Genomic DNA, 27,551 nt, shown 5'->3' with positions numbered 1-27,551 from the left:
TTTAGAGCTGGGGGAATGAAGCTTTAGAAGCTTAATCATATGCCCAGAATCGTCCAGCTCTAAAGAGGTTAAGCCAGATTATAAACCCTTGCAGATCCTGTGTGCTACATTATGTTGGCATGTTTTATGAGGCAGACTATTTGTCATCTTAACCTAGAAATTCACAGTTGTCACTTTCCCAAATACCAGCGTGAGAATAACACCATGCTTGACCTTAGGTACCACGACTGCATCCTGCACATCTTTTTGCTCATAACTTAAGTTCTATGTCAAAATCTCTTTTTAAACAATTCTATACCTTCACTTGAACATTTTTATCTTGCTTTTCATAGGTTGAATTAGCACTTTTATGTGAAATAAGAATGTCTATAATTTTATTTTTAGAGAATCATGTCCAGCACCTTCAGTCGGCCTGTGCAAGCTCTCATCAGTTTCAACAAATGTGTAGAGATTTTCAGGCTTGGCTGGATACCAAGAAAGAACAGCAAAACAAGTCCCATCCAATATCTGCCAAACTTGATGTTTTGGAATCATTAATTAAAGAACAGACAGACTTTAATAAAACTTTGACTGCCCAATCTAATGTTTATGAAAAAACCATCACAGAAGGTGAAAATCTGTTATTAAAAACACAGGGGTCTGAGAAGGCAGCCTTACAGTCCCAGCTCAACACAATTAAAACCAATTGGGATGATTTTAATAAGCAGGTGAAAGAAAGAGAAGACAAATTAAAAGATTCACTGGAAAAAGCCCTCAAGTATAAAGAGCACGTGGAAACTCTGCGACCTTGGATAGACAAATGTCAGAGCAACCTAGAGGAGATAAAATTTTGCTTGGATCCTGCTGAAACAGAGAATTCTATTACTAAACTAAAGTCTCTGCAGAAGGAAATGGATCAACACTTTGGTATGGTAGAATTGCTCAATAATGCAGCCAATAGCTTGCTCAGTGCCTGTGACGTTGATAAAGAGGTTGTGGTAGATGAGAATAAATCACTGATGCAAAAGGTAGACGTGGTCACTGAGCAGCTTCACAGCAAGAAATTCTCCCTGGAGAACATGGCCCAGAAGTTTAAAGAATTTCAGGAAGTTTCCAAAGAAGCTGAAAGACAGCTTCGGTGTGCAAAGGAACAGCTGGATGTCCATGACTCCTTGGGATCCCAGGCTTACAGTAACAAATACCTGACCATGTTGCAAACCCAGCAGAAATCACTTCAGGCTTTGAAGCATCAGGTAGATTCAGCCAGGAGACTTGCACAAGACCTGGTGATAGAAGCCTCTGATTCAAAAGGAACTGCTGATGTTTTATCACAGGTTGAAACCTTAGCTCAAGAGCATAGTGCATTAAGTCAACAGGTTGATGACAAGTGTTCATTCTTAGAAACTAAGCTTCAGGGCATTGGGCATTTCCAGAATACCATTCGAGAAATGTTTTCTCAGTTTGCCGAGTTTGATGATGAACTGGATAGCATGGCTCCAGTAGGAAGAGATGAGGAAACATTGCAAAAGCAAAAGGAAGCTATAAAAACCTTCTTGAAAAAGCTAGAAGCTCTTATAGCAAGCATTGAAAATGCCAATAAAACCTGCAAGATGATGCTGGCCACAGAAGAAACCACCCCTGACCTTGTGGGAATCAAAAGGGACCTGGAAGCATTAAGCAAACAGTGCAACAAGTTGCTAGACCGAGCAAAAACCCGAGAAGAACAGGTTGAAGGGACAATTGAGCGTCTTGAAGAATTCTACAACAAATTGAAAGAATTTTCTGCTCTGCTGCAGAAGGCTGAGGAACATGAAGAGTCCCAAGGCCCTGTGGGAATGGAGACAGAGACAATTAATCAGCAGCTAAATATTTTCAAGGTAGGCTATTCTTTATTTTCACTGTTTTTTTTTTAAACTTTTTTTTTAAAAGAAGTTTCTTATTGGTGTAGAAAAGAAATGGGTTATTCTGTGGGATCTTCACAGATTGTCACACAGTCCTGAATAGGCCCATTGCAGGTGATATTCAAGCAGGTGGGCCAGTTGCAAGCTTAAGATTTGTGTTTGCATGGAATTAAGGGCTAAAACAATACTGAGAGATTATTAAAAAAAAAAGCTTGAAAAGTTCCAGTCAGGTCTGCAACTGAAGGAGCAGAACCTACTTTGGTGTCATTCTCTGACCTGTACTGACCAGCGCTGCTTTTTGAACTCAGCTGTTGATTGATTTTTGTCTCTTAGCATTTTCCTTGATGGTGAATTATAATTGCTTCCTGCTCTTTCAATTTTTATACTGTTCTTATCTTAATTTAATTTCTTCTGTGAGCTTCTTAAAGTTCATATTTTTAAAAGCAATGCGCAGTTCTGCTTGTAGTCCCAGAGCCCCAAAATCTTAGGAGTAAATCATTTTTTATTGCATTATAAGCTCTTTGGTACCAGGAATGTCTGCCATTTGCTAATGCTTAAGGATACTAAGTGGATGGAATGTCAGAGAAAAATTAAGGGCCAGTTTCAGTGTTGTTGGGTTTGGAGTAGTTTGGACTGGGGGCAGAATATACGCATCTGAAAACAGTATCCTAAGTAATCAAGTATGTAATGCATGGGTCTGGGATAAGCTTATCCTTTAGGGTCTTGTGCGTCTTGTTTCATTTGTGAGGTGGGCTTTATTCTCTGATAAAGGCTGCTGCAAATATATTGAACATGGGGGATGAAGGATGGTCAGTGGAAATAGGATTTGTAAAACTAAATTCTAACAGAAAATGAATATAAGTGAGATAGAGTTCCAAATTTTCCATTTTGTTTATTGTTTCTTTTGCATATGTCTGGAAACATTACTTGAGTGATTAGCATTTTTCTTTTCCTATTTTTGTTATGCTTATTTGCTGTTTATTAAATGCCTTTGAGGCTTAAAAATTCTATAATTCTGTATTTAGATCTTGATTTGTTAAGATGAAGGAAAACTTTCTTACTGTTGACATTTCTTCCTCTGTAGTGTATCAAATTTGCGTTGTCCTGATATGGAGAATAAAAATTTGATATGAGCAAGTTCTGTGCTGGAAAAATGCTGTATGTTGGCATTTGTTGTTTAAAAGGCAGAGGTTGGGAGGTATCCCTCAGGCAGCAAACTTTGGAATGTTCTGACAAAACTTTGAAGATTAAATGACAGTAATCAAGCAACCTTTTTATACTGAAATGTCAACCATATTTGGTGCCTTTGTGAAACATAATTTCTCTAAGAGGAGGCTTTCATTTCTCTTCACTGGTTCAACTAATTAAAAATGGGCAAATTGAAAATTGGCCTTTTGTGATCCTGAACTCATGCAACAGTGAAAAATGTGAGAAATTAAAAGTTTGAAAGAAACAATAGCTAGAGGTGCTTTTCCCCCAGGTGGCATTGGAAGTGTTTTGCAAATGGCCGAGTTCCAAGTGAGCATCATTACCGTTAATAGCTACAGAGCTTGTTTGATTTTGAAGAACACCAGAATGCTCATTTCTCCTAGCATAAGACATTCATCCTGCAGTGTTTGTTTATTTTCCACTTATTACAGAAGGGATTGATGGACTTTTATTAAAGTTCAGTAATAATATCATATACTTCCAGTAAATTAAAACCCAGGGACTAAAAGAAAAAACTGTCCATTGGACAGATTATTTGCATTGAATATATCCCATGCCCAGGAGTTAATACAAAAAAAGACAAGAATATGATTAAGGGAAACAATGATGAAGATTTTGAGCACTAATTCTCTGTCTTTGCATTTGAATGTCTATTCTGCAAATTCATAATGGGAAGAACAAGCATTTATTGTGGACTTACCATGTGTCAGGTCCCATTCTAAATTGTCTCCTTTGAGCCTATCAACAATCAGGAGAAGCTGATACTGTTACTAAGCCTGTAGGCTGAGGAGGTAGAGTGACTAGTCCAAAATCACACAGGTTTTAAGTGTCAAAACCTGGGTGGAAATAATGCTGAGCTTTTTGTTAACTTTGCTCATCGTGTTTCACACCTGATATTTCCTCTGGAGAACTTACAAATCATCTTTGTTGTAGCCTAATTTGGGTAGCCTGAATAAGTCAGCCATTGTTCATTTTAATCCAGAACATCAGGAACACCCACTAAAGGAAAGTGTTCATAAAACTGGCTGCTCTGTGAAGCATGCAATGCATAGAAAAAAATAGCTCTTTTGGAAACATGTTGTGTTGGTGTGGTAGTGGTGCTGGTGGTGGTGCTGGTGAGGATTTCAGTAGTTATCATTACTGCTACTAAATCAGAATCAAATATTTTGTTGTCTTACTAATTATATCTTGATATGGTAAATTAACTTGTTTACAGTTCATTTAATTTGGTTTCTTTTGGACCTTAGATTTTTTTTGTTGTTGTTGTATTTTTAGTTTGCATTCAGTATTTTAGAAAGTATCATTTAGTAGAATGATTTGTATTGCATGAAAACCCAGTTGTACTGTCTAGCAATGAAACGGAAAAGCTCCTAAGCACTGCGTCTATTTTTGTTACAGACTTTGAAATACAATCCAGACTGACATTAATCTATCTGGTAGCTTTAGTTTAACCTAATGTCATGGATAAAATCCTATAATAGTTTTTCTTAATACAAAATTGCCTTCCTAGCAGGGCTGAAACATAATAATGGCTATTACCGAGTTACTCAGTAGGAGGAGTCTTGCATTCACTGGGAGAATAATAGATTATTTAATTCTGGTAAGACAGTCCTCATTCTTCTTTTTGAAGAAGAGGACTAAAACTAAGAAATAGCAGTAAATATTTATATTAGGTTTCCTGGAACAGATAAAATTTATGATTAAAATACCAGCTTAATGAATAAAAACAAATATCAAAAACACAGTATCCGGATTCACTCTCAATGGCCAATCACCTTGGATTACCCCATCTGGGTCTCACATGTCTCACATGAATGGGGGTCGCCCAAGCTCTTGAAATCTTGTCCACTCCCTTCATAGGCACATTAATAAGAAGCTAGATTGGAGGCAAGAGTAGTCAGAGCTGAAGCCAGAACTCCAATGCACAGTGTCTGAAGAGAAATCTTTTCTGTATTGTTGTAGCTCCAATTTTCTGAACTGTACCATTTTTTGAACTTGCAGCTCTATTATGTGCACACTTACTCTGATAGATTGAATAGTGGTGAATTCCATGTTTCTCTAAGAAGAAAGAAGGAAAAGTCCTCCGATCCTCCCTGTATTCCTCTCTAGTGTTTGAAGATACCTAGCTCAAGATTATCCTCAGATACAAATTGCATTATTAAGTAATGTTAATATTTGCACATTTTATTTATGAAAGACATATGCAACTGAGTATATAAAAGGAATACATCCTAGTAATCCCTATGATGTCACTAATAGCCAATCAGATCTTCTGACCACCATGAAGTAATAATTATCACCATATTGAATTGATTTCATTTCAGTGAAGATCAAAGAAATGTGATGTTTTCGTGGCTGTAGATGGTCACATCATTGCTACATCTGTACTCCTTCCCACCTCTCTCTAGGGGTCATGGTTTGAAAGAAAAAGTCTTGGCAGAGAAGTTGCTTGCTGTTTATTTCTGCTTACTCTGTTGCTTCCCTGATTATAATTTATTTCTGAACATATCTCTGATTTAAGTCTCTCTCAACTGAAAATTTCATTTTATTTTCAAAGTGGAAATAACATTACATAAAGCAGAAGATTTGAAAGCCAAATTGAGTCCTAAGAGAAAGACCAGAACACTTGTTTCATGAGACTATAATAAATTTTCTGTGGTTCAGGTGAAGGTGTTGTTTAACCCAGCTCTAAATGTTAGCTAAACCTTAACGTAGTAGGTGACTAAGCAGCAAAATATCATGGGTCTAGAGAAACCAGGGTATGTGATCACAAATTTCTGTTGAAGATGTTTAATAAATAATCTGAAAGCAAGCTCTGTGAGGTCACCATATCCTTAAAGATAAAATCAAGCTGTCCAAAGGATGCTTTCTTTGATAGAATTTTGTTAACTGTGTTCATATTGTCAAAGATTCATGGTGAACCATTCTCTAGTTTTATTGAAAGAGGGAAATTAGATAAAACTGTTTCAGAGGACATGTTTGTTAGGAAACAGCCTTAATAGGCTGAATTGGTTCATGATATTATATAGCAAAAGGATTGTATTGTACCTTCCTCTGGTACATTTAAGGGTAAAAATGTTGTTGCTACAGAAGGAACAATTGGAGTTCTGTGTGAATAGAACTTAGAGGCCAGGAGGGTTTCACCCTGGCTTTGCAATACCACTCCACACCGACAAAAACTGGAGGGTCTGGCACAATGGCTCAGTGGTTAGTCTTGTCTTGCCCATGCTGGGACCCCATGTACACACCAGTGTGTGTCCTAGCTGCTTCACTTCCCATCTAGCTCTTTGGCTATGGACTGGGAAAGCAGTAGAGGATGGTCCAAAGCCGGGGAATCTTCACCCACTTGGGAAGCACAGAGGAGGCTCCTGGCTTCTGGCTTTGGACGGGCTCAGCTCTGGCTCTTGGCGGCCACTTGAGGAGTGAAACCAGCAGACAGAAGATCTTTCTCTGTCTCTTCTTCTCTCTGTAAACTTGTCATTCCAATAAAGATAAATAAATCTTAAAAAAAGAGCTAACTGGAGCAGGGTTGGATGCAGCTTTAAACCCAGGTGTCCTCAACAGCAGGAAAAGTGTAGCAGGCACCACAACATGTCTGTGATGTTGTGTGTCCATCACTAATGTTTTAAACCTTTAAACAACAAATACCTTGCTCTACTCCTCCAGTCCGTGTGAATGCTACGTCGTCTTAAGGAAGATGCTGGGCTACCTCAGCCTTGCTTTACTACCAGTGCACTCTGGACCCTGGGATTTTGGTGTTAGCAGGAATCATTTTCTGCCATACACAGACCAATGTGCTGGTTCCTCTCCTTTCTCAGGGCCCACCTTGCGTTTTCTACGCCTTTCCAACAGAGCTAGACCCTCAAAATGCAAGAGACAGTTTGCAGGGAGGGCAGCTGAATGTGGCGTCCCTCTCCAGCTGGGGTACTCTGCACTTTGACATCTGAGTGGAAAAGAAAGAACAGCCCTTGGATCCCTTGTACTCCAGGCAACTTAAATGCAACACTATGTGATTTACCATGCTCAACTAATGAGCTCCATTTATACAATTTTTTTTTCCCTTCTTGTACTTCACAAAAAAAAGAAAAGAAAAAAAGTCCTTAAGAAACCAGTGACTATCTTCTAGAGCAGGAGTGAAATGGTAAACCATATGTGAGTGCCTACATTTTAGCAGACACACCTCATCTGTTATAACTGAATCCTTACATTTCTTCTCAGCCAGGTGTCCTCACACTTGCCACTGACAGATAGGAGTAGAATTGCCGTCTGAGATTCAGAGTGGGCCGTGAAATTAAAACAAAGTTATCCAAGCACATTTTCTCAGAGTATCCCAGCTTGTTTATTTATTTATTTATTAAAGATTTATTTATTTATTTATTTATTTATTTATTTTATTGGAAAGCCAGATATACAGAGAGGAAGAGAGACAAGTGAGGAAGATCTTCTGTCCAATGGTTCACTCCCCAAGCAGTTGCAACGGCTGAAGCTGAGCTAATCCGAAGCCAGGAGCCAGGAGCTCTTCCTGGTCCTCCCACGTGGGTGCAGGGTCCCAAGGCTTTGGGCCATTCTTGATTGCTTTCCCAGGCCACAAGCAGGGAGCTGGATGGGAAGCAGGGCTGCTGGGGTTACAACCGCACCCATATGGGATCCTGGCAAGTGCAAGGCAAGGACTTTAACCACTATGCTATTGCACCAGGCCCTGTTTTTTTGTTTTGTTTTGTTTTTGTTTTTGTTTTTGATTCTGATTTACTTGAAGGTCACATACTGTGAGAATGTTACAGCTAGAGTTCTGTTCCTAGCTGGTTCTTCACATGGCCACACCAGCCAGGGTTGGACCAGGGCTGGCCCAGGGCTGCAGAGGGGAGTGCAGTCCAGTTCCTCAACCTGCATTACATGAGTTGCATTAAACAGAGTTTTGAACCAGGTACCTATGTTACTGACAGCTCAGTCAATCCCTTTCCTGAGTGCCAAATCAAAATAAGAATATGGTGTCAGGGCGAAGGAACTAGAACATTGAATCTGTCAACCTGAGGGTCTGAAGGGCTATCACCTTCTGGATGAGAGTGGCGACATCATAAAGGACCACAAGGAAAGGAATATCCACACGGTGACATTCCAAAAGAGCTACAACTCTGGTGTTCAGGGCCAAGGCTTGTCGCTCAGTTTGTGACAGTACATTCCTTCCCCACCTCCCTCATGGCAGCTATTTAGGTGCTGGTCTCAGAATCTGGCTGGACCGGTCCTCCTGCTCTACAGGACATGGGCAAGCAGAAAACCAGTAGTCCAACCCTGAAGCATCAACTTCCCAGCTTTGCACTTTTTAAAGTCATTCATTTGTGTTATTTTTTATACTTGCTTGTACTTTGATAACTAGTGTCTTAATCCCTAGGCCAAGAGCTCATATTAATAAGCTTATTTTGGTCCCAAAATATTTCAATGTGCACTCACAATTATTTCATAATACACATTTCTGTGAGATTTTTGAAGACTCCTCATATATGCTTGTATTTTAATTAGGTTAAAAATAAAATCATTTCCTGTTATTTAGAATATTTTTTAACTAATGTCACTTGAAAACTTCATTGGCAATGAAGGAAAGAAACATGGTCTTAGAATTGTATTAACTGGGAGGAAGAAAGTAAGTGCTAGCTGAAGATGCTAACTAGGGTTCACTTTGCCATCGACAGGTGTCAAGACCAGACAGTGAGTCTATTCATTATTTCTAAACTTACTTACTTTTTTTGGTGACTTCTGTCTTTCACCTAAAATGTTTTCCAATGAAGTAAATAGCCTAGAAATTCATCTGGATATCCTTGAAAACCCCTTAGTCATTCATTGGAAGAAGTTAATTAGTTTGGAGACTAAAGATATAGGATGCTTTTAGTTCACGTTAGCTTATGGCTTATATATTGTGGAGAGAACAATAGAAATTGATGTTGCTAAGAACTGTATTTGCAGCATTGAACACATCTCTTGTTTAGCTTCTCAAGAGTGATTGGACCAGAAGGGACTTTTGTCAGTATTCATGGATAATACTGCATTTACTTACATTTTCTGTCTATTATACATTGAACTTCTTAATGTCTACAGTCCTCTCTGAAATCTCCATGTTTCAGTTTCTACAATTAAGTTTTTAAATAAACCAATGGTTTTAGTGGTAAGATTTATTTTTTAAGAAACTTACTTTTAAAATGAAGGTGTCTATAGTGATATTAAATGAGAAGCTGACACAATATGCTTATAATTCCAACAGTGTTTCTTCCAAAATCATCTAAGTTGTTAGATAATTTAGCTGGTTCACATCTAGTCATGTAATAAGTTAATTACATTTTGAAAACATTCTGCATTGTGAATTGTTTCTATTTAAGGCAAGAATGTTGACCATTTTCTCAGGGAATCTTCTCCTTTTATCGTGTATTTTTCTGATTATGAAAGTATGAAAAATCAGCATGATCCAGCTTACTGTATATTGATTTTATTAACAATAGAAACTGTAGAGTTTATGATAACTATACGGACCAAATGTGGAGGGAAAGATAAAGCAGTTTGTTCTGGTTTTCATGCGAGCTCTTTTATGATATCCAGATATCTTTGGAGTATTATTAAAAGTAAGGTGCATGCAAATTATTGCCATAAATTCATAATATAATGCTAATTATACAAATAACTTGAATTAGAATATGGTAAATAAGTTGAAGCATGATTAATATAATGGAAATCTAATTATTAAATGGCCCATACTTTAGCATACGATCAGAGGATATTTTCCATAGTGTTCCCCGCTGTGTAAGGAAAGGGATGGCGGGTCCTGTATGCACACATCATTTTCCCACTGCCTGCTCACCATGGTTTTTGGCAGATAGTGAACATTGTTCAGTGTTTGAATATATGAATCAATTATCTATGCCAATTTAAAAGTACACTTTATACCTCAAATGTAAGGTTACATATCACCCTTCTTCTTTAACTTGATCTTCAAAGATCCAGAGCAGGCTTTTTTTTTTAATATTATGTTTATTAATTTATCTGAAAGGCAAAGAGACAGGACGAGCAAGCTCTCATGTGCTGGCTCGGTCTCCATGAGATAGTGAGCTGTCTCAAGCTGGTTGCTGCTGGAAATTGAATCCACGTCTCCTACATGGGTGAGAAGTCAGCCACGTGAGCCATCAGCTCCTTCCTCCAGGGGTGCTCTGGCAGAAAGCTAGAATTAGGTGCCAGAGATGGATAGCAAACCCAGCCCCCTGATACAGGAAGTAGGCATCTTAACTTCTAGGGCCAACTCTTGTTCTTCTTAGCTTTCATAAAACTGCTCTAATACCAGTAGAGACTGAGGTAGAATGAGTCAGGGTCATTGTAATGAAAAGCTCTGTAAACATCTTCAAGTATGTAGAGCACTCATTCGTATTTCATAGAAATGCTCTATTTTATTAAGATTGCCATAAATAAGTAACTTTACGGGCTTACATATAAAGGTAATGACAGTTGGGCCTAAGACCCTTCATCTCTAGTCATTCCCAGTCGAGTGTTCAAACATGGTAGCTGTGTGTCCCTTTTTCTTTATCTCAATAGCAGCATCTCAGAACAGCCTGTGTCCTTTACAGATCAACTGCTTGGTGAATGTTTCACCTCTTGATCATGAGAGGTGGTCATTAAGAGTGGTGCATATATACATATGTATATACAATTTGATATTTTTTCCCCCAACCAGAAGGCTACATACTGAATTGCATCTAATAATTCTTGAAATGTTATATAAAGTTCTGGCTATGAATATATTCTTAAACTCCAACTCATAGATTATAAAAGTCATTTGGGATCCTGTTTTCTCATCAAGGCACAAAAGTGCCTTTCCACGTCATTTTTCAAATCACATTATCAGAAAAAGCATAAATTTTATTTGTTAGAAATGCCTTCTTCATTTGGGATGAGTGTGGTTTTGTTTGTGTTTTCAGTGATCATTTTGGGAGATCGAGTCCACCTTCATTTGGGATACTGTCTCCCCTTCTGGCAGTGTTACTTATTTCTACAAAAATGAAGAATGGATAGTTTTGGTTAAGTAATACTAATCATTTCTCCTACAAGAGCAAGGGCTAAACTTGATTTTGAACAGTATGATTAAAGGATACTTGTCCAATAGATAACAGTCTGTGGCTGAGATTGTGTTTATTAGGCATGCAGAGACAGTTTCGGTTCCCCTTGATCTTTTGCCTGGGCCGGCATTCCCATACCGCCGACTGCATGGTCATTAGTAACCTTCAGGCCAGCAGTGTTCCTGGTGCCCTGCTGGTGGGAATAATTACCCCTGGGTAACAGTTCCATGTGAATTTGTGCTTTCAAAGGCAATGACAACAAGAAAGAAAGAAAGGAAACCACACACACACATAAACACATATACACACAGAGACGGTAAAATGATTTACACTTTGCATCGCAGGTACTGCTCCAACCTAGATTCTTTGCTGTAAAGAGTTCAGGTTCTAGACATACGAGGGAGTCTCAGCGTTCCCCCCACCCCCTTTCCCCTGGTGCTCACTCCAAAGAGCCGACCTCTGGAAGCTCAGTCTTTGTCTTCGTGGTGTCAGATTCTGCTTGGGAAAGCCCTGAGGGCCCCTTCTCCACTCAGAGCGGTCAGTGGGGTTTCAGCGATCTCTGAACCCGAGCTGGCGCTTTCCCCAGTTGCCGGACTCTGCTTGCCTCGCGCTGATGTCACCACCAAGCTGTTGCATTGCAGCCTGCCTGCCCGAGGTACCTCCCCCCTGAAACCACTCGCTGGCTGGAGAAGAGGCTGGAAAGCAGAGGAAAGATGACTGCGAAGTTAAGTCACAGGAGGGCGTAGCAGCGAGGTGAGAGCGGCAGCCCAGCCGCTGGTCCGGAGCACCCCCGGGGGCCGGGGAAGGAGCCGGTGCTGCCCCAAAGGGAGAGGGCGGTGCTGGGCGCCCTGACTGGAGAGCATGCCTGCCCGGGACGCGGAACTCGCTGCCCTAAGGAGCCAGGACCTGCGCAGGAGCTCCCTGCCGGAGCGCCCTCTCTCTAGCCTCCACTGCCACCTCCGTCTTTGGCCAGCGCTCGCTGAAATGAAGGCCAAGCTCCGGCCCCAGCGGCTGGTCAGTTTCAAAGGATAGGGTAGTCTTTTTGGTTTCCAGCTGAATGTGAATTACGCTGCCTTGTGCCTTAGAGGAAAACCACGGGAGCTCTCTGCTGCAAGTGCCTCAGGTGGAATCGGCCCTCTCAAGAAGGATCAGATAAGATTCTTTGGGAAAGACCTTATTATTATTTTTTAAGGGAAGCTCAGAGTCGTGCGGGTTACTAGATTGTGCTACCCTAGCTGTCTAAAAGTTTGATTTTTTTTTCCACCTACTGGGTAATTCCGTAGCCTCCATGAAGCTTAATATGGGAAGAAAAACTGCCTTTTGAATCAGGATTATTTATACCTACCTTCTCTCAAAAAATGAAGAATTTAACTTGCTACAATGGTAAAATAACTTATTTTTCTCTGAGGATGTTTTTCCGTGCCTTGATCTGAACAATAAGTGGTCCCTGTGTTTGTCTTGTAAGTTTCTGAAGCTCAGTTTATTTATAAAGGAGATGGAGTTTTGCAAGCCCTAAGTGGATTACAGTTAACCAGCCTTCTGCCGAAGTGAACATTCAGCCCGTTAAAAATGCTTGTTCGTTTGGAAATTTTAATCTGGAAACCTCAGTTGCAAAATTAGACAAAAAAGGGAAACGGACTGACAATGGAATGTTCTGAGTGTTGGAGCTACTGTTGAGGGTGTGTTTGTTTCTGTGTCTTGGAGTGTGTGAAGGGGAAGTTGGAGGGCTGGATGAAGTGGAGAGAAAGGATTTTCGTTGTGTTCTCGGAAGCACTTTACTTGTTAGAATCATCCTAAGGCCATCCAGGTGATGGTTGCATTGGTCGCAGTGCACTGCTATGCCCTCCACGCCTCATCTGCCGCAGCGTCTGTGGCCTGAGCTGGTGTCTGGATGCTGAAGACACTTGCTCGTGCTGTGCAGAGGTGCACTTTCTTCAAAGATGCTTCCTCTTCTTTCCTGTCTCCTGAATCAAGAGCTGCAGTATTTGTTTTGATCACCTGCAAGATGGGAAAGCCACTCAGTAGGCCAGACTGTTTACGTCAGAATGCCCCGTGTGTGGGAAAGGGGGAAGAGGAGGAGGACCTAAATATTGAAGACTGTTACGTCCCGCAACGGTCCATCTATGACACTGTGAGGCTGAACGAGCAGATAGACTCCGGTTCCAAAGGCAGCCTGTCTTCCAGGCATTTCACAGACCGGACCTTGCCGTACAGTCACAGAACACTGGACGTCAGCTCCTTGTGCTCCAATGGTGCCCTTACTTCTTCCAGTGTATTTGAGCTGAGAGGTCGGGAAGCTAACAAGCTAGATGAGAAGACTATCTTTGATGCACTCAAACTAAATAGTGACATCATTCGAACCACAGGCCTACCCAGAGCCAAGTCTCACGCAGAAAAAAAAGAGCATAGGCGGTCATGGCGAATGTTTGTCCCAGCCAATTTTATGGATTATGCAAACAAAAGTGAAAGCTCTTTTGTGGAACCTACTGATTTGTCAGATGCTGTTATCAAGGCCGGCAAGTGCAGATGGGGCACTAACTCTCTGACTTCAGAGGACGATGACTCTGGTTTGTGTAGCCCTCCAGCAGAGAGAGAAGAAAAGCAGGGCATTTTAGCTGGAGACCAGCCGCGAATTAGAAGTCTGTCTTCTGCTGAAGACATTCCTGCAACTGAGCAGCATAGAACATTCTTTTCTGCTAATTCCCTTAGCGAACAGAAAATCCCATTGCTTTCCTGTACAGGTGCCCTCTCTGATGAAAATTTCAAACTGATTTTACATGATGCTTCTCCACTAGAGGAAACAGAGGGTGTAAATGGGCCAAGGGAGCTCCCTGGTGACAGTTGTTGCCCACAGGATGATTTGCAGGCAAGCACTGTTCCTTGTGAGCCCTTGTTGATGGCAAGATATGGAGAAAAGGAGTGTGTTACCTTCCTTGGAGAAGAAGGGAGAACAGAAGAGTTCCAATTCAGAGCACAGACTAGGGAACCAGCCAGGAGGTCCCCTTACAATTTTGAGTTCTCCCTCCCAGATCTGGGGGAGAGTGATGGAGATTGTGATTGTAGCAGCAGAGGGATAGTAGAAAATGTGACAGTGTTGACACCAGGTGATTCCAAAGAATCCAGCGTAGCATCTACAGAGACCGTGGTGGTGTCTCTCTCTGCCAGGGAGCTGGAGGTGATCCCTCTGAGGTGCTCTCTGAAATTCACACCAGGGAAGAAAAAAGCAGTGGCCAGAAAAGCTGGGGCCCAAGCAGGAACCTGGGAAACAATCTGCAATGGCTTTCAGTCGGCTCAGGTAATTAAGAGAAATGTGAAACCCGGCTTTACCAAGCGTGTGTGGTTCTGTTTCAGAGTGGTCACCAGGGTTTCTCATCATGATTTGATCCAGTTGTTTGGGCTATGTGAGTCGCACCGCGTAACATGCCAGATATTGCTAAGTTGTCCGTTGTATTACAGTAACTAGGGCTTGTTTTGTTTTTAAGAGGAATGATGACTGCGGGCTGGTTGGAGTCCGACTGTTGGCCCTGCAGATGGAGGCTGTTTCCCCTGAGCTCCTAGTGCCTCACTGGCAGTTTAGGTTCCTGTCAGCCTCTTGCACAAATTGTGGTGTAAGACACTGCCATCTAAGGGCAGTTATATTGGATTTATTAAGCTGTAACCGGTTTAGTCATGAAGGTACAAACACAGTGGTTTTTGTTGTGGGCCGTGAAGTGCTCTGCCCAAATTAAGCACTTGTAAAATGTGCTCTAAGCGCTCTCTCTGGAGCTCCGCCTGTGTGTGTAGAGAAGTTACGGGCTGCTTCGTGCAGGCCTTTGAGCTGTCAGCTTCTTGGGGGTAGTGAATGAGGTAGGAGAGGAAAGGGTGCAGCCTTGTAATACGTAGAGGTTGTTTGGCAGGCCTGTAATTTTTTTCTTCCCTCTCAGATTGAAGTTAAGCTATTTTGGTACTTTTCCTAAGCTCTTCTGGTAAACTTGGCCTCAGAGGTAATTTTATTTTATTTTAAGCTTCTCTTTGTGGGCTGCGCTGCACTGGAGAGAAAGTCTCTCTTCATAGGTATTCTGTTACCACTGAGAGATAAGGCCTTTAGACAGTGTCAGAAAGGGTCCTGTTTTCAGTCTGTGAAAAACTACTGGTCCCAATCAGCTGTGCCCCTTCTGGACCAGCAGCAAATGGCTTAGCCAAGTGCATTCTTCCTTACAAAGGAACTGATGGTTAATTTTAGGAAATAATTTCATTTTAGAAGAATATACATTTTACAAGATATCTTTTTATGTCTCTCTATGTTTTTGTGCCACTTCAGAGAATTATCACAAACTTACTGGGACCTTCCCTGATATATACTGTTAGAATTAATGTAAAGCCAAGGTCAGAGTTAAAGGCAAATTCCTAAAGCATTATATGAGCTTTTGTTGTTGTTGTTTTAAACATGATCTGAGTGAATAAAATGTCCCTCTGACTCCTATATATCATATAGGTTCCTAAAATTAGGTGTCCAGTGATTTTTCTTTACTGCTGTCTCCTTCAATTGCGGTCAGTTCCTAGAAGGCAACCTAGAAAGAGTTATTGGACAGAAATATAGCCATACTGCCCCAATTCTGCCTTTACCTGGTTAAAACTTTGTTTTGGCTTATTTGCTTTTAGAGAAATGAGGAAAACTTAAGTATATTTCTCAGTGAGTTGAGGGATCTGATACTTTTTTATTATGGGTATCTCGTTTTTTAGATAATTGTATTATGTAATGACAGCATTGTGGGAGCTGTAAGGGTGCTCTGTGGCAGAGCAGCTTGTACCTTCTGCTGGGAAGGGCTTTCTGTCGGATGTGGTCTGTAACTCGTTTAGTTAGTCACTCATTCAGTTAACAGTGTCCTGCATGGTGGATGTTGGGCCAGAGTCTTCTACTTTGTCTTTTGTGGCTTCTACATCTTTCTGAGTTATTTTTCGTCTATGTCTGTAATTTTAAATGCTATTTTTGTATTGATCTTAATTATATTTCCATATATTTTGTTTAACCATGCATCATTGATCTTTTATAGAGTATCCTTCAGCACAATGACTCAGAATCACAATCCATGTTTTACCTTAATTTCTCTCTGAAGCCTTCCTCCTTTAGTCAGAATAATTTTCTTCTAAACATCCTGTAAGGTTGAAATTAAAAACATTTGAATTATCTGTGAAAGAATTTCTGGATCTAGCCCTACCACTGTGTGTTAAGGGATCAATGCCATCCTCCTGAGATAAAAATATAATTTTTTTATATTAATACTACTTTGGCAGTTATTGGATATTTATTACATGTGGGACATTATGCTAAGCCCAGCGTGTGGCACTACAGTATTAGAAAATGGACAGAAATGTTTGCTAGCTGGCACTTGGTTTAAATTTGTGCCCTTCACCTGTCACAGGCAACTGTGGGACCACAGGTTGAGTGGGATGCAGAGAAGGGGGTAAAGTCCCAGGGAAATGCTCAGTGGCTGCAGAGGAACCAGAGCTGCTGTGTTGATGGTGTGTGCGCTCCGACCCATGGGGATGAGGTCCCCATGCCTCCAGGGAGCCAGCCAGTATACAGAGAGGCATTGCGGAGGCTGGAAATATAGAGATAGTTGCTAATCCAGACCATGCATGTGTCCTTTCCCTTTTTCTGTCCCTATGTTTCTGGGCTCTCTGGCAAACCCTGTGCTTGGCTTCTTGGTTTACTGCTTTTTGTTGGTGATTGTCCATTTACAGTTGAAGTCCTGAGCTTTAGTTACCAGCTAGTGGCAGCTATTGTTATCAGAGCTTATGGGATCCCTTTATCAGGAATTCTCCTCTTGATCCCATATTACCACTTTGCTCCTTAGGGTTTTCTGTGAATTTAGAATTTAATGGAAATGATAGAGAGTTTTTTTGTGTTATGATAATGAAGCAATAAAGAAGGGAACATAAAGGCCAACTTCTTGGTTTCATAGAGTATCTGACCCAGAATACACAGAATATTGTTTTTTAATATTCTTGAATGGTTTTGATATGCTGTGAATTTACATTTCATTTCCTATTTACTGTTGCTCATAAGGGAACTTGGATCTATTAATAGGCACAAAGAATTACTGTAATGTTTGATAGTGTCTACTACTTGATGATTAAAGGAATGCTCACTAGTTGTTTGGTAATTATTAGAGAGTATAACTCATGCAATGGTGGCTCTTCCAACTACAGGTATTCCAGAAGGAAGAGATTGAACCTTTGCAGGTTAAACAACAGGATGTTAACTGGTTAGGCCAAGGCCTTATTCAGAGTGCTGCCAAAAGCACGAGCACTCAGGGTTTGGAGCGCGACCTGGAGGATGTCAATACACGGTGGAAGACTCTCAATAAGAAGGTAACTTTCTCATCCCATTCGTTTGTGGGTTATTATCCACCAGCATGTATTATGGCAAACTTCCAAAACTTGCAACTGTGTTTTTTGTTTCTTTTTTAATGTTCCAATAAGCTGGATGACCCAATCTCCTAATGCCCACAGGAGCAAGAAAGCGAGATAGGGAGTGTAAGTGATAGGAGAGAACTAGGTGAAGCAAGGCCTCTCACTGATGCTATCTCCACTTTGATAGAGACCAGGTCTCCGACACAAGCAGTGTGATGGCTCCTGGCCAGAATCGGGAGCTTGAGTAGAGAGCCCCACGGACCCCTGAAGTGATGGTGGCTTCTCTGCTCCAGAAATGGCAGGCAGGTCATTGCTCAGCAGGACTGGAAGTTTCACTTTTCTGCTTAAAACTTTCTTAAAGTTTCTGCTTAAAACTTTAAAATGTTGCTGACTAATTTTAACCTAGGCTAGGTCAGCACCATACCAATGAAAGAAACTAAGGGATTTTTTTTCACCTTTGGTGTAGGCCCTCAATTTCAAATAATCATTTAGTTTAAAAAGCACCGATCTCATTTGCTGTTGCTTAAATGTTCATGAAGGAAAGCACTAGAAATAATGGTCTGGGATCTTAAGGAGGTGAACCAGACACAAAATGGCAGACAGTTCTTCATTAGACGTAAACTACCAGAAAATTGTTGTGGGATGGTGGTGCTTATATAATGATTGTGATAGTGACTGTTTTGTTGTTGTTCTCTCTACCTTGAAATGTTAGACAGTTGCCAGGTCTTAAAAATCATACCATTCTTTAAAGTCTGATTCATACTGCAGTGATCCTTAAACACAACTGGCATGCTATGTCAGATGTAAATGTACTTTGTAGTGCTTAAAAAACATCGTGCCAATTCTCTTTTGAATCCAAAGGAAACCTCTATGAGAAGGGCAATAGGATATGACTACGTTGGACACAGACTCTATTTACAAGACAAAGATGTTGTCTTGTTGAAAAAGAACTCCAGAGCCAACAGGATTTAATTGGATACTCCATAATTACTTTGAATAGCACAGTAGATTCTGATCCTCTCTGCTCTAAGTACTTCCTTTAATCTTTTATGTTGGTCTTTTTACAAGTGAATCCAGGAGTCATAAAAATGACTAATGTGTAGTTTGTTTCTGCAACACTAAAATTATTTATTGCTAGTCATAACTGCACTGGGTATTTCCAGAATCTCAAAGATTTTGTGTGCTATATTGACTGGGATGGAAACATCATCATTATGACTGACTTGTTAAGGGCTAATGCCTATCCTGTCCCTGGGAGTGCTTTTTAGTGAAAAAGAAATGAAAGTTTGTGACCACATGGGAAAATAAGCATGAAAAAATGTGACTGGTGGGCTGTTTTCATTAATTTATGAAACAAGGAAATAAGTGGAAACAATTGGCCCTTGGCAGGTGGCTCAGCGAGCAGCCCAGCTGCAGGAGGCCCTGCTGCACTGTGGGAGGTTCCAAGATGCCCTGGAGTCCCTGCTCAGCTGGATGGTGGACACCGAGGAGCTTGTGGCCAATCAGAAGCCCCCATCAGCCGAGTTCAAAGTGGTGAAGGCCCAAATACAAGAGCAAAAGGTAAGTTAATGATGTTTCTATGTTGTGTTTCATGTCCAATCTTGAGAAGTTTACCTGTGATTCTCTTTATCATTATAAATCGGTTATACTGGTTCACTGATATTGGTTGCTCCATACATCATTTTGTTAGTCATTCAGTAGTTATTCACTGAATACCTTGAGTGGGCCGGGCATGGTTTTAGGTGCTGTGGAAACTTCACTCAGTACAACAGATAAAAAGTCCTGTTGGTAGAAAGTCGGTGGGAAAGAGTGTGGAAGAAGATCGAGAACTGAGTAAGTAAACAGTAATAAGTTACCAAGTGATAATTAAAAAGGAGTAGGGCAAGGGTGAGGCACAGGAAGTGTTAGAATTGAGGAGAGTCTTTGTGCAATTTTAAATCACGCAGTAAAGACAGCTTTCACTGTCAAGGGGGCATTTGGACGACAATACTCTTTCCTTCATATTAGGATGATCCATATGAAATTGCTTTTTTGAAGGTTAAATAACTTCTTACAGTTTAACTAATTACTAAAGAAGAAAATAAGTGACTGGTATATGCTGATGAATGCACCAGTTGTCTTTGGCCAAGCACAATCTCTAGAGGGATGATCACCACTGGGGTCCCATATCCAGTTTCTGTGTTCCTTCAGGTAGAGTTTAGCTGTGAACATTTAGTGACATGTTCACTTGTGATTTGTCAGTTTAGTCAGAAATGATAACACCGAAAGGTGCCTAACATGCAGCACGGTGGCAAAGGGTTCTCGGATATGAGATTTGCAAAGGAAGTAGGAATGGGCATTTTCAGCATTGCTCGGGGCCCGCATATGCTTTCTCAGCGTGCATGGCTTTGAGTCCTGACTGTTTCCAGCTCCAGCTTTCTACCAGTGCAATCCTTGGAAGAAAGCTGGTGATGGCCCAGAGATCTGAGACAGCACCATCCATATAAGGAGCCCAGATTGCATGGCTCCCGGCCTGGCCCAGTCCTTAGCTTGTTGTGTGTGTTTGGGTGAGTGCACCAGTAGACAAGAACTCTCTTTGTACGTGTCTCTTTCCATGTGTCACTCTGTCTCTCAAATAAAATGAAAATAACAATTTTTAGACAGGGTGGTAGATTAGTTAAAGTCAATTTGGTTTTTGTTCTTACATTTTTAAATTGAAAAATTATCTTTCTGTACCTGGCTCACTGCACTTACTGTTAGATACTTAGTGTAATTAATAGTCATGTATTGTATATTTCAGTTGCTAAAAGGGTTAATTTTAAATTCTCATCACAAATTTGGTAAGTAGGTGAGGTGAAGGATATGGCTATTCAACTTGATTTGATCATTCTACAATATGTATGTATGGTAAACATCACATTGTACTTTGTAAATATAAACAATTAACTGTTGTCAGTTCAAAACCATTTAAAGAACTTCTGCATTTGGTCTCAAACTTTTAACTCTGTCTCAAAAAATTCTTTGAAAACTTCAGCACCTTAGGAAATGATAGCCTTTAAAAGTAGATTTTGCGATTGAGGAAAAATAACTGGAAACACATTGCATTTGTGTGATTTTTGCATAATAAGCTGTTACCATCCACAATTTAAAGTTGAGCCTCCCAGAGAGTAATTTTAATTTAATTAAGTTACTCTCCCAGTGGTAATTAATGATGCTTAACCAACAAAACCTATTTATTGCTTTCGCCTCCTTAATTGCAGGAGCTGTTGCTATTTAAAAAGTAACTCACTTCATTAGCTCTGAATTGCTGCCTTCACCACCTGTTGTATCCTAATCAGACAGTGAATGCTGAAATCTGTGTCAGGACAGTCTGCGTTTGCTCCACTCTCTTCTAAACATGTGTTCCTTTTACCTTCTATCTTGTTCTTTTACCTTCTATCTTGGTGGTCTTAACTATCCAAATGCTCTCTTGCATAACTGTCCAGGGTTTAATTCTTTACACTCAGTCCTTTCAGAGGAAAGGAGCAATGAAGCCCTTAGTAGCTAACACACTGGTGCCTTCCTCAGTGCTGTTAAAGCAGTACCTGTGGGTAGCAGCTGTTACAGTGAGGTTAGACCATGGTAGCCCTGAGTTCTGATTGTCCAAGGTAAGCATTCCATTCTAGACATTTTAAAATGTTTAACTAGAATTAAATTTAAATTTTGTTCCTGCTACTAGCCCCAGAAATATTAGTCTTGTTTTGACAGCTTTGGTGATTTCCAGCATACTGCACACGGTTTTCCTTTGGAAAATAACGTTTAAAGGCCCTTGTTTTAGCTGTCATCTTCTTAAAGGATTTTAGGAACTAGACCCACTTAGTAAAAGTAGCCACGAGCATGTTAGTTTCAGCTTTGCTAACTGGCAAATTTGATCTGTATTTTAATTTCCTTTTCTATTATGCATCATTTAACATGGGGAAAGGTTTAGAAAACATTAATTTAGAGTAAAAGTTTTCATTCTTACAGGTTATTATCATACGTTTTGAAAAGGGGCATCTTGCACTTTGCCCATGACTCAGTATGTTGTCTTAAGCAACACCTTCTACACTAAAGCTTTATAATAACAATTAGTCAAGTAGGTGGGCATTTGGGGTAGTGGTTAAGACTGCTTTTGACACCCACATCCATGCTGGAATATTTGAGTTCAATCCAACTCCATTCTTGATTTTACATTCCTGCTAATGTGTATCCTGTGTGATAGCAGGCTTCTACATTGGTTGAGTAATATTTGGGTCCCTCCCACATGTGGAAGACATGGAATGGTTTTGGGCTGCTGTTCTGGCTCGACATTAGCTGTTGTGGGCAGCATTGATCCCATCTGTGGATGGGAGCTCTCTCTCTTTTTCCTTGCAAGTAAATGTATATATTATCTAGAAGAGTTTAGTGGTCAGACTAGTTTTCTACCATGAAATGCTCCTACCACAGTCTCTGACACAACAGTAATATTCATTCAACAAAATCATTCATTTAAAAAATTTCCTCTCAGATCCTGTTGTATGCACATCCATATGAATCTATATTTTTGTCACCTATCAGAAATACTCAGAATTCATTTAGCATTAGATTTATCTAATTATTCCCTTCATTTTAAAATTTTTTCATACTTTATCTCAAGCTTCTGCAGAGATTGCTGGATGACCGTAAATCTACCGTGGAGGTAATCAAACGAGAAGGAGAAAAAATTGCTGCAACAGCAGAACCTGCAGACAAAGTGAAAATTTTGAAACAGCTGAGTCTCTTGGATAGCCGATGGGAGGCCTTACTTAATAAAGCTGAAACAAGGTAGCTTCATTCCTTCCGCTTACTGGAAAGAGTAGCAGTAGCCTTAATATTGAGATTTCATGTTTTGGTAATACTTTTCTTAACATGTTATTTTCATGTTCATTGTGTGTGTGGACATGGATCAGTCACAGAACTAGGGCTTGGGTCACTTGGGGGAGCTGGTATCCTCAGGGTATCCTATCCTCGGGTAGGGAACATTCTAATAGAGCCCTAGTCATTTTAAAGGGATGGTAAATATGATGTTCCGAAGGGAAAAAAAAACACATTGTGCTGTGGAAACATGAGGTAGAACTTCCTCTAGGGGCAGGGAGATGGCACAGCTGTGCACTGAGATGTTAAGAGTTGGCATGCAGCATGGCCATGGAAAGCGTGTCCTGACTTCATGAAGGCAGAGAAGCCTACAACACAGCTTTGCAGGGCTTGGTGGCCTGGCTGCAAGGCACTTGCAGTACATTTTTTAAAATGAAAGAATGACTTGATCTCAGCTTTACTACTATAATCAGCTGTCTTTCCTCACAATGGGATTTAGTGAAGAGTGTATTGGTAATAATTATGTTCACCTATATCTCTGACTCATAATTTAAACTGCAATATATTACATCCAAGTACGAAGTAGCTACTTTGAATGATTCTAGGTGACTAGAGCTTTGAACATGGAAGAATCATATAAGTAATTCAAAAGTTAATTAGTGTGAATTGCAATTTTTTTGGAGGGTTCAGTGTATTTCAACTGAAAGCTTTAAAAATATAAGCATAAGTTGTAATGTTACAGAAATTACATTCAGTGGCTTGTGCCAATTTTCTCTTTGTCCCCATTTTCAACTAATATTCTGAATTCTGTCATTTTCCTAAGAATCAAATATAACAGGAAGTAAAGATGACAGCAACTTTTGATTTCAGTAGAAGTGGCTTCCAGGATTTATGGGGTCAGCACTGTGGCTGTATCAGTTAAACTACAATTTGCAGTGTTGGTATCCCATAAGGGCATGGGTTTGCATCCTGGTTGCTCCACATCTGATTCAGCTCCCTGCTAAGGCACCTGGGAAAGAATTAAACCATGGCCTGAGTAGGCCCCTACATGTATGTACATGGTAGACCTAAATGAAGCTCTTGGCTTCTCCCTGGCTAAGCTCCAGCCATTTAGGCCGTTGGAAGAGTAAGCCATCTCTCTCTGCGTAATTCTGCCTTTATAAATAAAAAAGGAGATAACTTCTAGGATTTAATACTGAATAATCTACTCTGGCTATAGCCCAGCATATTCACATGTGCTGGAGAAAGCTGTGGATAGTAAAAGCAGATTTTATACATGGCTCTTCTGCAGCTGAAGAAACAGTGTCATTTTCTTTTTACCTTATTTTTAAAGATTTATTATTGGGAGGCGGAGTTACAGAGAGAGAAGGAAGGAGAGAGAGAGAGAGAGAGATCTCCCATCTGCTGGTTCACTTCCCAAATAACTACAGTGGCCAGAGCTGAGCTGAGCTGAAGCCAGGAGCTTCCCTTGGATTTCCCACATGGATTTGGGATGGCCTCTGCTTCCTTCCCAGGTCATCAGTATTAGAGCAGCTAGAACACAAATCACCACCGGTATGGGATGCCACAGCTGCAGGTGGAGGCTTAGGTGGCCGCGTCTCTTCACCAGCTCCACATTGTCTTTTTCTAAAACTTGACAAGTAAAATTCCAGGAATGCTTCTGCCGTGTTTGTGATATTTTAAACTGTAACACTGTAAATACTGCTCTTGACACCGTGCATTTACATATTAGTGAATACTGCTAATTCCAATAAGCAGGGACAAAGATAAACATGCATTCTTTTTATCTTTGGAATAAAAAAGTCTCCATATATAGTACTCCAGTTACGTTTAAGTTATAAAGGATCAGGGCCTGCAACAGTAGCCTAGCATCTGAAGTTCTCATCTTGCACACACCAGGATCCCATGTGGGCTCTGATTCTAATACTGGCAGCCCCACTTCCCATCCAGTTCCCTGCTTGTGGCCTGGGAAAGCAGCTGGGGATGACCCAAAGCCTTGGGACCCTGCACCCGAGTGGGAGACTCAGAGAGGCTCCAGGCTCCTGGCTTCAGATCAGCTCAGCTCTGGCCACTTGGGGCATCTTGGGGAGTGAATCAGTGGAAAGATCTTCCTCTATGAATCTCCTCCTCTCTTATATCTGCCTTTCTGATAGAAATAAATGATTTTTAAAAAAAGATACATAGGATCTGTTGCTGTGGTATAGAGGGCTAATCCTCTACCTGTAATGCCAGCATCCCATATGGGTGGCAGTTTGTTTCCCAGCTGCTCCACTTTCAATCTAGCTTCCTGTTTGTGACGTGGGAAAACAGGGGAGAAGAGCTCAAGTCCTGTACCTGGGCCCTTGTACCTGCATTGGAGCTCCAAAAGGAGCTCCTGGATCCTGGCTTCAGATCGGCTCAGCTCTGCTGGTTACAGTCATTTGGAGAGTGAACTACTGAATGGAAGATCTATCTCTTGTTTCTCTTTCTCTCTGTAAATCTGCTTTCCAAATAGAAATACAAAATGTTTTTTAAAAAGAAATTAAGATATAAAGCCTGTAAAACAGGCCTGGCACAGGAAAGCTATCCAAAAACTCTAGTTTTGTTGCTGCTGTTATTACAGCACTGCTGTAATTATTACTATAATCATTGCTATCATTGTTATTGCGAAAGATTACTTCAGACTTCCTTGAGATTCATGCAACTGAGGACGGAGTGCTCATCTTTAATCCTGATTAATAGAAGACCTATTCTGGCATGTCTTTTATGTTAGAGATTTAAATTTTAACATTAAACTATTTGTACCAAAAAAAAATGTTTAGAATGAAATGCAGGAGCATTACTCAAGATTTTTGTGGAATGTTTCACACATTCTTCATCCCTAAATGACCTTTATCTTGGCGCGTCTGTAGGAATCGTCAGTTGGAAGGTATCTCTGTGGTAGCACAGCAATTTCATGAAACCTTAGAACCGCTGAATGAGTGGCTCACAACCATAGAGAAGAGGCTGGCCAATTGTGAGCCCATCGGAACGCAGGCATCCAAACTGGAGGAGCAAATTGCACAGCACAAAGTAAGATACAAGTCACAATCAGGAAGACTCAGCTTTCTATTTATGTTGTGGTTTTGACACACAAATTTGAGTTCCGTACTGTTGTTATGTTATACATACTTAGAAACTAAATTCATTTCAAATGTCATCTTTTTTAGTTCTGTTTATGTTTTCATTTTTCTGTTTTCCATCCTTTTTGTTTTTCTTGTTTCTGTTTTTCAACTGCATTTAGGCTTTGGAAGATGATATCATCAATCACAATAAACATTTGCATCAAGCCGTTAGCATTGGCCAGTCCTTAAAGGTTTTGAGCTCCAGGGAGGATAAAGATATGGTGCAGAACAAACTAGACTTCTCTCAAGTGTGGTACATTGAGATCCAAGAGAAAAGTCACAGCAGGTCTGAGCTCCTCCAGCAGGCCTTATGCAATGCTAAGATCTTTGGGGAAGATGAAGTTGAGCTGATGAACTGGCTGAATGAAGTGCATGGCAAGCTCAGCAAGCTCTCAGTCCAGGATTATAGCACTGAGGGGCTATGGAAACAACAATCTGAACTTCGGGTATTTGGATTTATTTTGTTTTATTTTATTTTATTCATCTTTTTGTCATTATTTTCTCAGTCTTCCTTATTTCTTTATTGCTTATGCCTCTTATGATTTAGGTGAATCAACTCTAGTATATAGGTTACTGGCAATGAAGTCACTTCCAAAGAGAGATGGGATTTGTCCAGTTAGCTGGGTATTTTTCACTTTTAATTTTGTTGTTTTATTGTTTTATATCATGATCTGTAGTTGGCCAGTTCTCTGGAACTTAGGTGTAGCTCATTTTCTTAGGTCCATCAGTGTTTCCAGAAAAAAAAGAATGCTTTGAATTAACGGTAGATAAACACGGGACATGGGGCAAATTGAAATATGGAGGAAGCTTGTGTTTGAAGACACCATTTGCCTATTACAATACATCTCTCTATGAGATTTGATTGTAGTCCTCTGAGGTCAGCTAAATCTAATGTTGATCTAGATTCCTTCCCACTCTCATGTCAAAATGGTACCTACATTTTTAGGTTCTGCAAGAGGACATCCTACTCAGGAAGCAAAATGTAGATCAGGCATTACTGAATGGTTTAGAACTCCTGAAACAAACCACAGGTGAGCTTTCTTTCAACTCATATTATCATACACTCAGCATTTTCCGCCCTGCTTCCCAAAGTAATGTGGGTGTAGGAGGAGGGGACGAAATCCTGGAGAAGGTTTTGAAGAACAGTCTAGAGGTTGTGGGGTGAGGGAACCATTGGAGTATGATCTCACTTTTTTCTCATGATCTCACTTGAGTCCTTGATGGACATTGTGTGTATTACTCATAGCGTGGATGTGCTTTGGCACAGGAGAGAAGCCCACGACAGAGTTACGTTAATTTTCCACTTGTGAAAGGCAGATGAACACGTAGGTTGTAGACATTTTTTTTTTAAATGAATTTTAAGATGAATTGCATCTCAGTGACACACATGTTTGGGTTATATACAGGCTTCATTTCGCCATGCTATGAAAACAGATACTTGGTTTAACATTTACATGCAGAGCTTTAAAAACAGCTCCCAGGGCCTACTCCCTTTAGTGATTCCTCTGACCATGGGGAAGGTTCGCTGTCCCTTTATTATAATTCAACAATCTGTGTATGTAGGTGGGGCACAATTCTCATTTGGTTATGAGTTGGAAAAAATTACCACAGTATGTTGAGATTTGTAGTAGAAATCTGCAGTCTACTGTGTGTCTGAAAACAAGGTGCAGATGATTCCTGATGAGCAAACAATCCTGGAGGGCTTGGGTCTCTTACCCAAAGTGAACCAGCTTTTCAGCTAGGAAGTCAGTAGACTTCAGGAACCAATCCCAGGCCATTTTTACCCTTTATGCTTTGGAAATTGAAAGCATCATTCAGACAGGTGCTAAGTTGTTGGCCACATAACTGCTTTATCCTTTCCACATAATAGATCGCTTAGCTTTTTTCCAGGGTTTTTTTTTTGTTTTTCCGTCTTTAACATTTTAAGTTGTCAAGACTTACCTGAAATTCTGCACAAGAATGAAGTCTAGAAAAATGCTTCTCCTGTGCAGATCATCTTTAGA

The 27,551-nt window shown here is 40.4% G+C and overlaps 1 protein-coding gene across 9 annotated transcripts in view; it reads left to right on the top strand.

The window, feature by feature from the left end:
* Window positions 1-27,551, top strand: part of DST (dystonin) — a 425,915-nt gene that overhangs the window by 332,479 nt on the left and 65,885 nt on the right. For 7 of the 9 annotated variants that reach the window (XM_040983580.1, XM_040983578.1, XM_040983576.1 and 4 more), the window contains 7 exons: window positions 385-1,856; window positions 17,372-17,533; window positions 18,965-19,135; window positions 22,209-22,375; window positions 25,297-25,456; window positions 25,668-25,994; window positions 26,495-26,579. In XM_040983580.1, coding sequence (XP_040839514.1) covers window positions 385-1,856; window positions 17,372-17,533; window positions 18,965-19,135; window positions 22,209-22,375; window positions 25,297-25,456; window positions 25,668-25,994; window positions 26,495-26,579 — 2,544 coding nt within the window. The remainder of the gene's footprint in view (window positions 1-384; window positions 1,857-17,371; window positions 17,534-18,964; window positions 19,136-22,208; window positions 22,376-25,296; window positions 25,457-25,667; window positions 25,995-26,494; window positions 26,580-27,551) is intronic. The other 2 variants (XM_040983583.1, XM_040983579.1) reach the window with 1 other exon arrangement.

This window comes from Ochotona curzoniae, unplaced genomic scaffold (genome assembly GCF_017591425.1).
Source record: "Ochotona curzoniae isolate NIBS_2020 unplaced genomic scaffold, NIBS_Ocur_1.0 contig_3819, whole genome shotgun sequence".
NCBI classification, from domain to species: Eukaryota; Metazoa; Chordata; class Mammalia; order Lagomorpha; family Ochotonidae; genus Ochotona; species Ochotona curzoniae.
Note: the sequence above shows the minus strand (reverse complement) of the source record. Positions and strands in the feature narration are given on the sequence as shown.